At 43.6% G+C, this 13,890-nt stretch overlaps 1 protein-coding gene across 2 annotated transcripts in view; it reads left to right on the top strand.

The window, feature by feature from the left end:
• Positions 1 to 237: 237 nt before the first annotated feature.
• Positions 238 to 13,890, top strand: part of LOC110527506 (neuroligin-4, X-linked) — a 74,255-nt gene continuing 60,602 nt past the window's right edge. For both annotated transcript variants that reach the window (XM_021608821.2, XM_021608820.2), the window contains exons 1-2: positions 238 to 597; positions 8,608 to 9,391. In XM_021608821.2, coding sequence (XP_021464496.1) covers positions 8,884 to 9,391 — 508 coding nt within the window. In that variant the 5' untranslated portion in view covers positions 238 to 597; positions 8,608 to 8,883. The remainder of the gene's footprint in view (positions 598 to 8,607; positions 9,392 to 13,890) is intronic.

Below are 13,890 nucleotides of genomic sequence, written 5' to 3'. Positions count from 1 at the left end.
CCTACTACACCTGCTACCCTCCTGTCCTTTCCTCACGGATGCCAAAACTGGTCCATACTGGCAGCTGGTTAACAGTGATGGAGAGAATGCGGCAATCCATTGGCTGCAGGCTTTGTACATTTCATTTAGTGTAGTCCAATAGCAACTGGAGCTAGAGAAAGGGAGAAAGTGAGAGAGAGTGCGCGCGAGAGAGAGAGAGCGGGAGGGAGGGTGGGGGGTGGGGGGCGCGCGACTGAACAACCCTGGTCTTTCTATCCTTAAATCTCTCGTCTTTGCTGTCCGATCTCTCCTCGCTTTCTCTCTATTACGGCAATTAGATGCAGCACAATTGACCGTGCTACTACAACGACTCACTGAAATTACCTTATAGGCTATGCGTGTCATTAACAACCGGAAAGCTCAATTTTTATTTTCTGCCTAGAACCTGAAGCGGAGTTTGACTTGTTTTTATCTGGACCCCACTGTCACGTTGGGATTTTCAGAGGAGCGCACACTGTGGAGTTTTATTTTTTGCCCGTGTGGTGGTGTATATTTTATTATCACATCCCTTGAAGTCAGGACTACGAGCTAAATTCACACAGTTGGAATACCGCAAAGGTAAGTCTTGTTATTAGCCTACAAATAGTCAGTAAACCCATTTCTCTTTTACACAGTTTAGTTTTATTTAGACCACCTATAATTTGTTTGTTTTCTGGATGTTTTCTGGCGGCTTTCCGATTAAATGGCTTGTCCGGACTCGCGCTGCAGACATTTTGAGAAGAGCTTGACTACCACAGGGAATTAATTTTTATCATTTGCTTAAAGTGCGTGGCGCGCAACCAGTTTTTCAGAAATGTGTATAATCATTATTCAATGTAATTATGAAAACAAGCCATGTGTTGAACGAAATCGCCTGGCTTTGCAAAGACGATTGAGCCATGCTCTACGCACTTTAAAGACGTGTTGAGGGGTTTCTTTGCTCAAAGGCAGAATGATCAAATTGTGGTTTATTCGCTTCTTATGTAAAGGGACACAGCAACATGCGTTGGATTCGATAATGACAAATTGGCTATGGAGAAAAACGCTCAAAAACGTATTATAGCCTAAGGGACATGCCATTCATAACCCGAATCGTCTGTGGCCACACTATTTCACACAAGCCCTTGGAAAAGGCTATCTGTGTTTGAACAGAATGCAGCACCCATGATATCCAGTGCTATTTAATCCCTGTAGACGACAAAGCGACTATTGGCAGCACTGCTATGGAGATGCCATAATAAATGCCATTTAAGAATGTAGACTGGCTATAAGTTCAACTGTAACCATACACTCACCATCAGTGTTGAAGGGCCAGGTCCACTGTCTGTCTGTCTGTCTGTCTGTCTGTCTGTCTGCCTGTCTGTCATCTATATTCCACACAATAGCAGGCTTTTAGAATGGAAGAGGAGCGTCTAGCAGTGAGGAGCGTCTAGCAATGTGTGTTTGACCCACCATTCAGCATAACTTGAACACCTCCGTATACCTATCAAAAGGTGTGAGGTGCATTGTAGACTGCAGATTCCCATCCAGGCTGAATCTGGCACCACATCACCAGAGTGAGTTCAGCGGAGAACCACAAGATGGTACTGTGGATATCTGGTAGATATTTGGGGACGAGACGAATTGGGAAAAAATGTGTAGGCCACTGTCTTGAACATTCACCTTAACGAATTCTGTTCTGCTACCTCGAAAACTGTAAGCCATTAAAAAAAACAAAATCTTGGTTGCATTTTAATATTTGTAATATTTTTAGTCGTTGTGAAAGCAAGATATATTATTCTCATGTCTATGTAGGCTGTAACCTCCAGTACGCAGACGGACAAGCATGAGAGGAGGCTATCACTCTCCTATGAAAGATTCTTCAAGCTGTCTTGACACAGAGAGTCATATTATAGACATTGTCAGAAATGTAACAGGGTTTAACAATATTATTTGTAATGAACGAAAGGTCAACATTCTGGTCCCTAATAGGCCTGCGTGCATTTTTGATTAGATGTGATGGTAGACTGAAAGCTTTGGAGAGGCATCAGGTCTCAACCCAAATATTTATTGTAAATAATTGGTCTATATTGTCATAACACAATATAAGTGTTTTAATGCATTACAAAATACCTTACAAAGCATCATAGGTATGTACTTTATGGAAAGTGTTACCAAATAGTCCTACTTTTGACATTATTTGAACATTAGGCCTATTTCAAATACACTTGACATATTTGGAGTGACACTCTGTTATCATAGCTCTCCCAGTTGGTGACATCATTATAGGCCTATTTGAGTCGGTCAGAAAAAAAATACATTTAATTCACAATTGGAGACATTTTACCTCACTTGTGCAATTTTCCTCAAGAAAAGGCCTATGGGTGACAGGTCTATAGACGACATTCTGTGTATAACATGGCATAAGTGTCAAAATAGGACGTAGGCCTGCCTATCCAAATACACTGTACAGCATTTTCATTTGGAATCCAATAGTAGGCATAGCCATTCACTGTAAGACTGCATAAAACAACTGTATTATTATAATATCCAATTATCCATCATTTAGCAAAAACAATTCTCCAAAGTGACTATTGTGCCTGCATACATTTTCATATGGGCGGCCCCAGTGGGAATCAAACCGACAACCCTGGCCCTGCAAGTGCCATGCTCTACCAACGGAGCCACACAGGACCTACACAGTGTTAGCCTACTGGAGTAAAGTTCAATAGTTTAGCACTTTGTTACATGCATCCCATACTATTTAGGAAATTATATTTGGATATTTGGATGTTAGTGGAACACACATTTTACCCATCAACAAAACTATCATTACAAATGGCACACGCGCGCACACGCGCACACACACACACACACACACACACACACACACACACACACACACACACACACACACACACACACACACACACACACACACAAACACACACACACACACACACACACACACACTTTTTTTTCTTCCAGTGAGGGCTCAGCAGTTGACTATATCTTCGTGTTCAGTACTGTCAACTTTGATAAATATCATTCCTTTATTGGTTGTCAAGGATCTCTGTTGGCCCTCTATCTCGTTTTAGTGAGGGAGAAAGTCGGTCTTCCTTTCTATTGTGCAGTGTTTATCACCATCTTTAAGAGGCCAGTAAAAGATGTCCTGTATGTGCGTCATGAGAAGGTCAAGTAAAGTTTTGAGTTTTGTTTGGTTCGCGTCCCAAATGGCACCCTATTCCCAAATGGGCCCTGCTCAAAAGTAGTGCACTATATACGAAATAGGGTGCCATTTGGGACGTTGATTAGTGATGTTTCGTTTTTTTTTGTCCGTTCAAGGACATTTTCTACCGACTACCTATTTCAGTGAGGAGATACAGCACCCTGAACCACATGTTTTATAATAATTAAAGTGCAAATGATGGCTTCAGCCTTTTTTGAAATTCAAAAGACTTATCTCTCGTGATCATACAGACAGTGAGAATAGTATGCCCCGTCTCTCCATCTCTTCCATCTCTCGCTTTTTCTCCTCACTCTCCCTTTCTTGTGTGTTACTGGTAGGAAGGCATTGCGTATTGCGTTTATACAGGACCTGCTGAAACATATGAACATAGTCCATTCCGCCTTATTATTTCCTCAATCAACATTAAACTGGACCGTATTCTTGGATCACATTCCTTATCCTGTCTTTGTTTAGATTCTGGTTCTGTTTCTTACATTCAACTTTGACTTATTTACTGAATTATTCCATTTTTTTTGATGTCAAACAGAATATATGAACTCAACAATGGCAGTTAGGCATTTGACGTAATCCCCCCTGGCAGTGTGAGTACCATTGTCATGCTGTGTTACAAGAGTGGGAAAGTAATTCATCGACGTCACTGATTTGACAAGCAGACCACCATCGTCTCAGTCTCAACACCATCCGAGGGCATGCAGGGGAATGAGGCGAGAGAGGAGAGTCTCTTCTTCCTCCTCCGAAATGAAATGAAATTACCTGCTGCATGCATAAGCCATCTGCTTCTGACACAAATGTCTGTGAGAGGCTTCTTAACCGGCCAGCTCTCCTATTCACGAGCCTTCACACATAAGCTCCTTGGTGGAGTAAAGTACCCTAAGAGAAATAATCTACTCAGTAGACTGGAGTATATCCCCCCCCCCCCCCCCTTGCTTGGCTATGATACTACTAACAGAATACTGATAGATTGTATTGAAGTGTAGGAGGACCTAGGTAGGCTAATTTTGTGAATGGGGTGCTCTGGTTTTATATGGATAACCATGAGGAAATGTTTCCTACACTGTGGAGTGATTCCCATATGAAAAAAATACTAAAGCGTATGTACAGTTTAAGTCGGAAGTTTACATACACCTTAGTCAAATGCATTTAAACTCAGTTTTCACAACTCCTGACATTTAATCCTAGTAAAACGTCACTCTCTTAGGTCAGTTAGGAACACCACTTTATTTTAAGAATGTGAAATGTCAGAATAATAGTAGAAAGAATTATACATTTCAGCTTTAATTTCTTTCATCGCATTCCCAGTGGGTCAGAAGTGTACATACACTCAATTAGTATTTGGTAGCATTGCCTTTAAATTGTTTAACTTGGGTCAAACATTTCGAGTAGCCTTCCACAAACTTCACACAATAAGTTGGGTGAATCTTGGCTCATTCCTCCTGACAGAGCTGGTGTAACTGAGTCAGGTTTGTAGGCTGCTGCCTCAGTTTGGCAATTTGCATATACTCCAGAATGTTATGAAGACTGATCAGATGAATTGCAATTAATTGCAAAGTGAACTGAATCCCCAAAAAAACATTTCCACTGCATTTCAGCACTGCCACAAAAGAACCAGCTGACATCATGTCAGTGATTCTCTACTTTCAGTGCAGCAAACTCTCTCCAGAAGTTCAGTGAGGATCTCTGAATGATCCAATGTTGACCTAAATGACTAATGATGATAAATACAATCCACCTATGTGTAATCAAGTCTCTGTATAAATGCACCTGCACTGTGATAGTCTCAGAGGTCCGTTAAAAGCGCAGAGAGCATCATGAAGAACAAGGAACACACCAGGCAGGTCCGAGATACTGTTGTGAAGAAGTTTAAAGCCGGATTTGGATACAAAAAGATTTCCCAAGCTTTAAACATCCCAAGGAGCACTGTGCAAGCGATAATATTGAAATGGAAGGAGTATCAGACCACTGCAAATCTACCAAGACCTGGCCGTCCCTCTAAACTTTCAGCTCATACAAGGAGAAGACTGATCAGAGATGCAGCCAAGAGGCCCATGATAACTCTGGATGAACTGCAGAGATCTACAGCTGAGGTGGGAGACTCTGTCCATAGGACAACAATCAGTCGTATATTGCACAAATCTGGCCTTTATGGAAGAGTGGCAAGAAGAAAGCCATTTCTTAAAGATATCCATAAAAAGTGTCGTTTAAAGTTTGCCACAAGCCACCTGGGAGACACACCAAACATGTGGAAGAAGGTGCTCTGGTCAGATGAAACCAAAATTGAACTTTTTGGCAACAATGCAAAACGTTATGTTTGGCGTAAAAGCAACACAGCTCATCACCCTGAACACACCATCCCCACTGTCAAACATGGTGGTGGCAGCATCATGGTTTGGGCCTGCTTTTCTTCAGCAGAGACAGGGAAGATGGTTAAAATTGATGGGAAGATGGATGGAGCCAAATACAGGACCATTCTGGAAGAAAACCTGATGGAGTCTGCAAAAGACCTGAGACTGGGACAGAGATTTGTCTTCCAACAAGACAATGATCCAAAACATAAAGCAAAATCTACAATGGAATGGTTCAAAAATAAACATATCCAGGTGTTAGAATGGCCAAGTCAAAGTCCAGACCTGAATCCAATCGAGAATCTGTGGAAAGAACTGAAAACTGCTGTTCACAAATGCTCTCCATCCAACCTCACTGAGCTCGAGGTGTTTTGCAAGGAGGAATGGGAAAAAATGTCAGTCTCTCGATGTGCAAAACTGACACCCCAAGACATACCCCAAGCGACTTACAGCTGTAATCGCAGCAAAAGGTGGCGCTACAAAGTATTAACTTAAGGGGGCTGAATAATTTTGCACGCCCAATTTTTCAGTTTTTGATTTGTTAAAAAAGTTTGAAATATCCAATAAATGTCGTTCCACTTCATGATTGTGTCCCACTTGTTGTTGATTCTTCACAAAAAAATACAGTTTTATATCTTTATGTTTGAAGCCTGAAATGTGGCAAAAGGTCGCAAAGTTCAAGGGGGCCGAATACTTTCGCAAGGCACTGTATCTGACATAGTAGTGGGCTTTTTCCTTGAGGAAACTTACTGGAGAAATGCTAAACACTAAGCAAATTTTCCATAACCTGCAGGTACATAGAACTGGGTTCTGAATGGAGATTTCAAAGCAAACAATATGGTCTATACTTGGCATGTAGGTTTGTCACTTACAGGTGGGCACACGTTGGGATATGGGGGAGGGGAATGGGTAGGGTAGATGTAAATGAAATACGGTCGTATTTTCTATATTTTTTTGACAGTGTTTTTGTGGACCGTAGTGTTTTTGCAGACATTTCTGTCGTATTTACTACAGTTTTTTTTGTGTGGATAATACAGTAGTTATAAGGGCACAAGACGAAATGCAGACACGGGAGGCAGATGGTTGAGCTCCAATATTTATTATAACAAAATGGGTAGGCAATAGCCAGGTCGGGGACAGGCGATAGTTCATAAACCAGGTCATAGCCAAACAGTACCAGGCAATATTTTTTTATTTATTTAACCTTTATTTAAGAACAAATTCTTCTTTACAATGACGGCCTACCAAAATACAAAAGACCTCCTGCGGGGACAGGGGCCTGGGATTAAAATAAATAAATACAATATAAATATAGGACAAAACACACATCACAACAAGAGAGACAACACAACACTAACGAGAGACCTAAGACAACATAGCAAGGCCGCAACACTTGACAACACAACATGGTAGCAGTACAAAACATGGTACAAACATTATTGGGCACAGTCAACAACACAAAAGTTCAATTAGGTAGAGACATCAATACATCACACCAAGCAGCCACAACTGTCAGTAACAGTGTCCATGATTGAGTCTTTGAATGAAAAGATTGAGATAAAACTGTCCAGTTTGAGTGTTTGTTGCAGCTTGTTCCAGTCGCTAGCTACAGCGAACTGAAAAGACGAGCGACCCAGGGATGTGTGTGCTTTGGGGACCTTTAACAGAATGTGCCTGGCAGAACCGGTGTTGTATGTGGAGGATGAGGGCTGCAGTAGATATCTCAGATAGGAGAGAGTGAGGCCTAAGAGGGTTTTATAAATGAGCATCAACCAGTGGGTTTTGCGACAAGTATACAGAGATGACCAGTTTACAGAGGAGAATAGAGTGCAGTGATGTGTCCTATAAGGAGCATTGGTGGCAAATATGATGGCCGAATGGTAAAGATCGTCTAGTCGCTCGAGAGCACCCTTACCTGCCCGATCTATAAATTATGTCTCCGTAATCTAGCATGGGTAGGATGGTCATCTGAATCAGGGTTAGTTTGGCAGCGATAGGCAGGCTTTAGGTCAGGACAGGCATGGTTTCAGTAATCAGGTCCGAGTCCAAACAGTACATTGGGATAGGTAGGCTCGAGATCAGAACAGGCAGAGTGGTCAGGCAGGTGGGTTAGGCGTCAGGACAGGCAAGGGTCAAAACCAGGAGGGCTAGGAAAAACAGAGACTGGGAGAAGGCGCTAGGATAACTGGATAGGTAAAACAAGGATAGCTGGTCGACTTGGTAAAACAAGACGAACTGGCACAGAGAGACAGGAAACACAGGGATAAATACACTGGGGATAATAAGCGACACCTGGAGTGGGGTGGAGACAAGCACAAGGACAGGTGAAACAGACCAGGATGTGACAGTAGTATTTACTAAAGTATTCAACAGTACACAAAAAATACTAAGTACTACAGTACACATGATCAAGGGATACTACAGTGTGTAGTATAGTATTCTACAGTAAACTTTAGAATTCTATAGTAAGTACTGTAGTATTCTATAGTAAACTCTAGCATTTTTTTATGTGTGTTTTGGGCGGCATTCTTTTTCTCCCCCCTTTTCCAGAACTGTGTACTTGCGCCCTTCCTGTCATGAATTTACAAGCATTGGATTGGTGTAATCATTGGCTAGAGAGTTTCCACCACTGTTAACTCCATAATGGCAAGTGTGCAAGTGCACACTTTAGGTTTGCTTTTATTGAAACTGCTGCTATGTGCAACGTTATCCTGACCATAACGATGTCACACAAGGTAATAAAGCAGTTTGCCAATATATTATCTCTGTTGTTGCTTCCACTCGAAACCACACTTTTATGTTGTTCTCTATTCCATGCTATTGATTTGTTAGAAAGATACAATTTCATGCCTTGCATCTCTTGCACATTTTGATCATACACAGAGGGGACTTGCAGTCATAGATTTGCTATATGCTCAACAAGCGGACATCTATTGGAAGGGATTTGGACAGCATACTGTATGTAGCCTTTGATGTGTTGAGGATTAACTTACATGTCCCATTCTCTCTTCCCTGCAGGGTAACCAACCAAGCTGGAACTGGGTCGACGAGCAAAGACATCTGGAGACAAATACAGGCACTGCACCCCCGACCAATGACCTACACGTAGACCCACTCTCTTGGGATGGGGGGCACCGAGTTGCACAAAACTGCTCTGATTGGCTGGAGCTCTGTCTGTCAGCTGTCAATCACAGCCTGAGGAGCAGGTTATTGGTCTGGGTTGTTGTGGGGGGTGGGAGAGGAGTACCGGGAACTTCCAGGACCACAATCTGCTTGGCTGAGTGCAGCAGGAGCATGTTGAGGGGAGCCAGGCCAGGGGGAACCAGTACCTCTCCATTGAGCTCTGGAGGAGCCACTATAGCCCATGGAATGGGGATGGTCTACCTATCCAAGGTCTACCTTCTCTTATGGATTGGCTTCCTGTTAGCGTCTGTGTGTCTGCCGGTCGTGGCTCAGACCCCAGTCCACCCTGTTGTCACCACGAATTATGGGAAGCTGCGAGGGTTAAAGACGACACTGCCCAATGAGATCCTAGGGCCCGTGGAGCAGTACTTGGGGATCCCGTACGCTTTGGCCCCTACAGGGGAGAGACGCTTCCAGCCCCCTGAGCCTCCCATGTCCTGGCCTGGGATCAGGAATGCTACCCAGTTCGCCTCTGTGTGTCCACAGTACCTGGAGGAAAAGTTACTCAACGACATGCTGCCGGTGTGGTTCACAGCCAACTTGGATACAGTGGTAACCTATATGCAGGATCAGAACGAGGACTGCCTGTACCTAAACATTTACGTGCCAACTGAGGATGGTATGTCACACCTTGATTAACACAAATGTCTTGTTATCCTCCGTTTGCCTTTTTGTTTGATTTGACATTTCACTTTGCAGGTCCATTTGTTCTGAAGCAGTTCAAAGTGGCTGGGATAACTTCTTGAACCAGAAACGATGGTGCACTCTTGATCAAAATGCAATACTTTTACCAAAGGGCACAATGATTTTGAAGGCTTGAATTGAATGTGGACTACTGTATGTGGTGTAATAGAGAGAGAACATAGATATTTAGACCTCCCTACTGTCTGAGGGCGTAGGATGTCCCGCTCCTGTCTATTCTATTCTGTAGCAGTCAACCTTCTCTCCTGTTGAATTGGGTGCAGTGCAGACGTCCCGTTTGGGGTTTGAGTGAGCACTCCTGACTCGGAGTAGTTCTGACACTTACACCATGGATGTAATGCACTTACCCCCTTCAGGCCCCACCACCAGACTCCTGCAGTGAGATAAAATAAAATAAAGAGCTGGTTAACTTAGTGCAACTGGAACACAGATGTTTAAGGTCGAACCGTGAACTGTTGCTGGGCTGTCGCTGTCTCTTCTGAAGAGACAGACTCTTTCCGGTCTATGAAGGTCAATGTGAAGAGAATTCTCCAATCTATTCATGCAGAACTCTAGACCTCTCTATGCTACATTTAGCCAGAGCTCTTGCGAGATTAAGTACCACAGAAGGCGATAGATAATCCGACAATCCCAGTCCGGATGCACAGCCTGGGTCGTTACTCTGACATACAATCTCCTGAGAATTATAAGAACAGTTCTTATAATCACTGGTGTGAACTGAAATCTCTATTCCCTGGGGTGTGAAATTCTTCGTTTACGTGTAGGCAACTGGACTCAAATATGTAGGATGTCCAAGTGTATCCATTCTATCCAGTCATTTCTCTTGCCGTGTGGCTTTACCAATAATGTGATAGGAAAGGTATGGTTGTAGAAGTGGAGTGGAGTGGATCAAGGGTTAGAATTCTGGTGGACAGATTGGAGCAGTTGCTGCTGTCTATCCACTGGTTTAGCAGAGGACTCTGAACTCCTTGGTCTGTGTATTGGTAATATTAGACCCTCGGGTCATATAACGAGCCTCAGGTATCTTTCATTTGGATACATTATGCCTTCTAACCTGAATTCATAGATGTCAATTACAGAATGAAGGCAGTTTCAAGTATCAGTACATTAGGATACATTTGCTGGCATTAAAATGTATGAATGCAGGCCATGAATGTTAATGTGTTAAAAATCTCCTGAACTAACGTTACAGTTCTTAGCTTAAGGCAATTGGCCCGAAGGAAAGACTCAACAGCTCCTCTTCAGGAGCCAAGAAGACAACTCTCTCCATATTATTTTTGAGTGCATCCCAAATGGCACCATATTCCCTTACATAGTGCACTATTTTTGACCAGGGCCCCTATTCCCTACTACATAGTGCACCACGTTTGCCATTTGGGACACAACCTCTGTCTCCTCTTGAGGAGTCAGTCAGTGCTTCATGGAAGACATCGCTCTCTCTCTCTCTCTCTCCCTGTTCTGTTCATCTTCTCCTCCTCCATACTGCCGGGCTGCCCGTCATCCTTACAGACGCCCTCAGAGTTGGCCTTTTCAAATCCTGTGTAATGTGGAGACATCCTGACAGCTCGGGATCAGAAAAGAGGATTTATAGTTTTATAGTTCTCCTTTTGAAATGGACTGACAGATTAAGAACGGCCTTCCATTGTGTCGTCTGATTTAAGTACAAACGACTACGCCATATATAGTTCAATATTGATAACCTGCACTTGTTCTGTTCTTTTGTATCCTTTTTGATTGTGCAGTGTGGGTGGTGTATTCTGTTTTGTCTAGCAAGGGTTGGCTTGTGAAAAGTGGTACATTTGGGATTGTATTTTAATGCCAGAGCTCCTTTAATTTGAGGTGCAGTGTCTCTGTGTGTGTGTCTGTGTGTGTTTGTATGTCTCTGTGTGTGTGTGTGTGTGTTTGTATGTGTGTGTGTGTGTGTGTGTGTGTGTGTGTGTGTGTGTGTGTGTGTGTGTGTGTGTGTGTGTGTGTGTGTGTGTGTGTGTGTGTGTGTGTGTGTGTGTGTGTGTGTGTGTGTGTGTGTATGATAGCTCCTGGAGCTGTTGCTGGAGCTGGCTTTATCTGCCTCTGCAGTGGCTGCAGACTGGGTACTACTGCGGAGACCCGGGAGGTAAACCTGTTTTATTGTGAATTAATCAGAGTGAATATGGAGCCTCTTGAGGGCTCTTCTGGGTGAGAAGACAATACCACAGAGGCCCGTGTCCCAAATGGCACCCTTAGGGCTCATAGTGCTCTGGTCAAACATAGTGCACTATGCAGGGAATTGGGTGCAATTTGGGATACATCCCAGGCCTCATCTCTTTCTCTCTCCATCTTTAATTATAACACCCTCCTATATTAGTTCTGTGTTACTTATCAACACTGGAACAGAAATAGAAAGCAGAAATTATGACAAATGTATTGCTTGTTACCTACATGTGTGCTCCCAGAGATAATGGCCTGTGATTTATCAGATCTTTGTTGGTTTTAGGGGTGTATGGCTGTGGCCCACACCTTGGCTACAGTACATCCAAAATGGCCCCCTGTTCCCTACATACTGTACTTGGCTCTGTTCATGAGGCTCTGGTCAAAAGTAGTGCACTATATAGGGAATAGGGTGCCATTTCAGACTCACATCCATCAATGGGATAGTGCAGCAGATAACCTGCATTCTTGTATTTCATTATGAATCCAATTCTCCTTTGCATAGAAACACAGGAGGGAGAAAAGCTACAGTACATTGAAGAAAGAGAACAAATACATTGACAGGGCTTGAATGACAGCTCAATACAGTATTATAGTAGGTTTACCTTGCCCTAGTGCTTTTTCTTGTGTGAGTGGCTTGTGTAAGAGAGAGCCGTGCTCTTTGGGCCCTTCCCAAATGGCACCCTATTCCCTATATAGTGCACTCCTTTTACCAGGGCCCATGGGGAATGTCCACTGAAAGGGAATGGGGAGCCATTTGGGACGCTGGCCCTTCTCTGAGCATAAGTAGCCTGCCAATCCCAGTTGGGTTCACAGCACTGGAGCCTGAGCTATTAGCTGCCAGTCTGTCTGTGGTGAGTGTGTGATTCAGACAGCCAGTCATACGCATGGAGAGGCAGGCAAGGCCAGGCAGGCAAGGCCAGGCAGGCAGAGAGAGGACAATATCTCCAGGCTAGGTCATGAGACAGCACAAATGGCACCCAGAAGGCTCTGGTGAAAAGTTGGTACACTATAGGGACTAGGGTGCCTCCTTAGGGAAGAGGAAGAGGGCTCTGGTCAAAGGCAGCGCACTATAGGGAATGGGGAGCCGTTTGGGATGCATCACTACAAACCTTGGACAACTCTGCATGCTCTCAGTTTTCCCTTTTGACTTTTTCAGGGGCAACAAACAAACCAAGACTCAGTCAAACACTGAGACGGGTTTCTTCTTTCATCTGGTCTGACCGATGTGCTGGGTGTCTGTCTGATGGTCGTACCATCAGACAGACACGCGTGAGGGGGGAGGGGGGGGGGGACATTCTGTACAGGACAGATGTGGGAGTTTATGCTTTGCTGCGTTAAACTGACATGGCCACTTGCCTTTGTTTGTACAGCTTGCGATACCGTTAACTGGGAGATTACAGGCCTGTTCAGTTGTGTGTGCGTGTGTGTGCGTGCGTGTGCGTGTGTGCGTGTGCGTGTGTGTGTGTGTGTGTGTGTGTGTGTGCGTGTGTGTGTGTGTGTGTGTGTGTCAAGCCTTAGGCCTCATTATGTACTCACCAGCTAGCGATCTAGCGCCTCAGAGACACCAGACCAACATAGTGTCAAAACAAACAGTTATCATAGCAATGTTTGTTGCTTTCTTTAAATGAAATAATAGTTTAATTAGAACTAGAATGCAATCCAAATGGCACACTATACCCTGTATAGTTAACTACTTGTCACCAGGGCCCATAGGGCTTTGGTCAAATATAGTGGACTATATAGAGGATAGGCCCTTATGGAAGATCACAGGAATTTCACGTGAACATGTGGCGTGTTCCAAAAACACATGTTTTCATATGATCACGTGATCTCATGTGAAGTTAATGTGATTACGTGTAAAGCAACATGTGATCACATGGCACTACACGTGAACACATGTGATCACATCCCACTGGGCACAGACGTCAATTCAACGTCTATTCCATCTTGGTTCCACGTCATTTCATTGAAAAGACATGGAATCAACATTGATTCAACCAGTCGGTGCCCAGTGGAAAGCAAAGTGTTCCAAAAAGACGTTTTCACATGATTTGACATGGGAAATCATGTGATCTTCCACACGTCTAATCATATGGTTTCTCTTGAAAGCGGGTGGGATGCAACCACAGTCTGAGACCACAGGATGCTACTCCTGTCTCAGCTGTCTTAGTCTTAATAATGATCCTCGTTACAACTCTGATGGGTCTGTCAGTGAGTCAATCCGCA

Source organism: Oncorhynchus mykiss, chromosome 7 (genome assembly GCF_013265735.2).
Source record: "Oncorhynchus mykiss isolate Arlee chromosome 7, USDA_OmykA_1.1, whole genome shotgun sequence".
Taxonomy (NCBI): Eukaryota; Metazoa; Chordata; class Actinopteri; order Salmoniformes; family Salmonidae; genus Oncorhynchus; species Oncorhynchus mykiss.
This window is presented reverse-complemented; position numbering and strand designations above follow the sequence as displayed.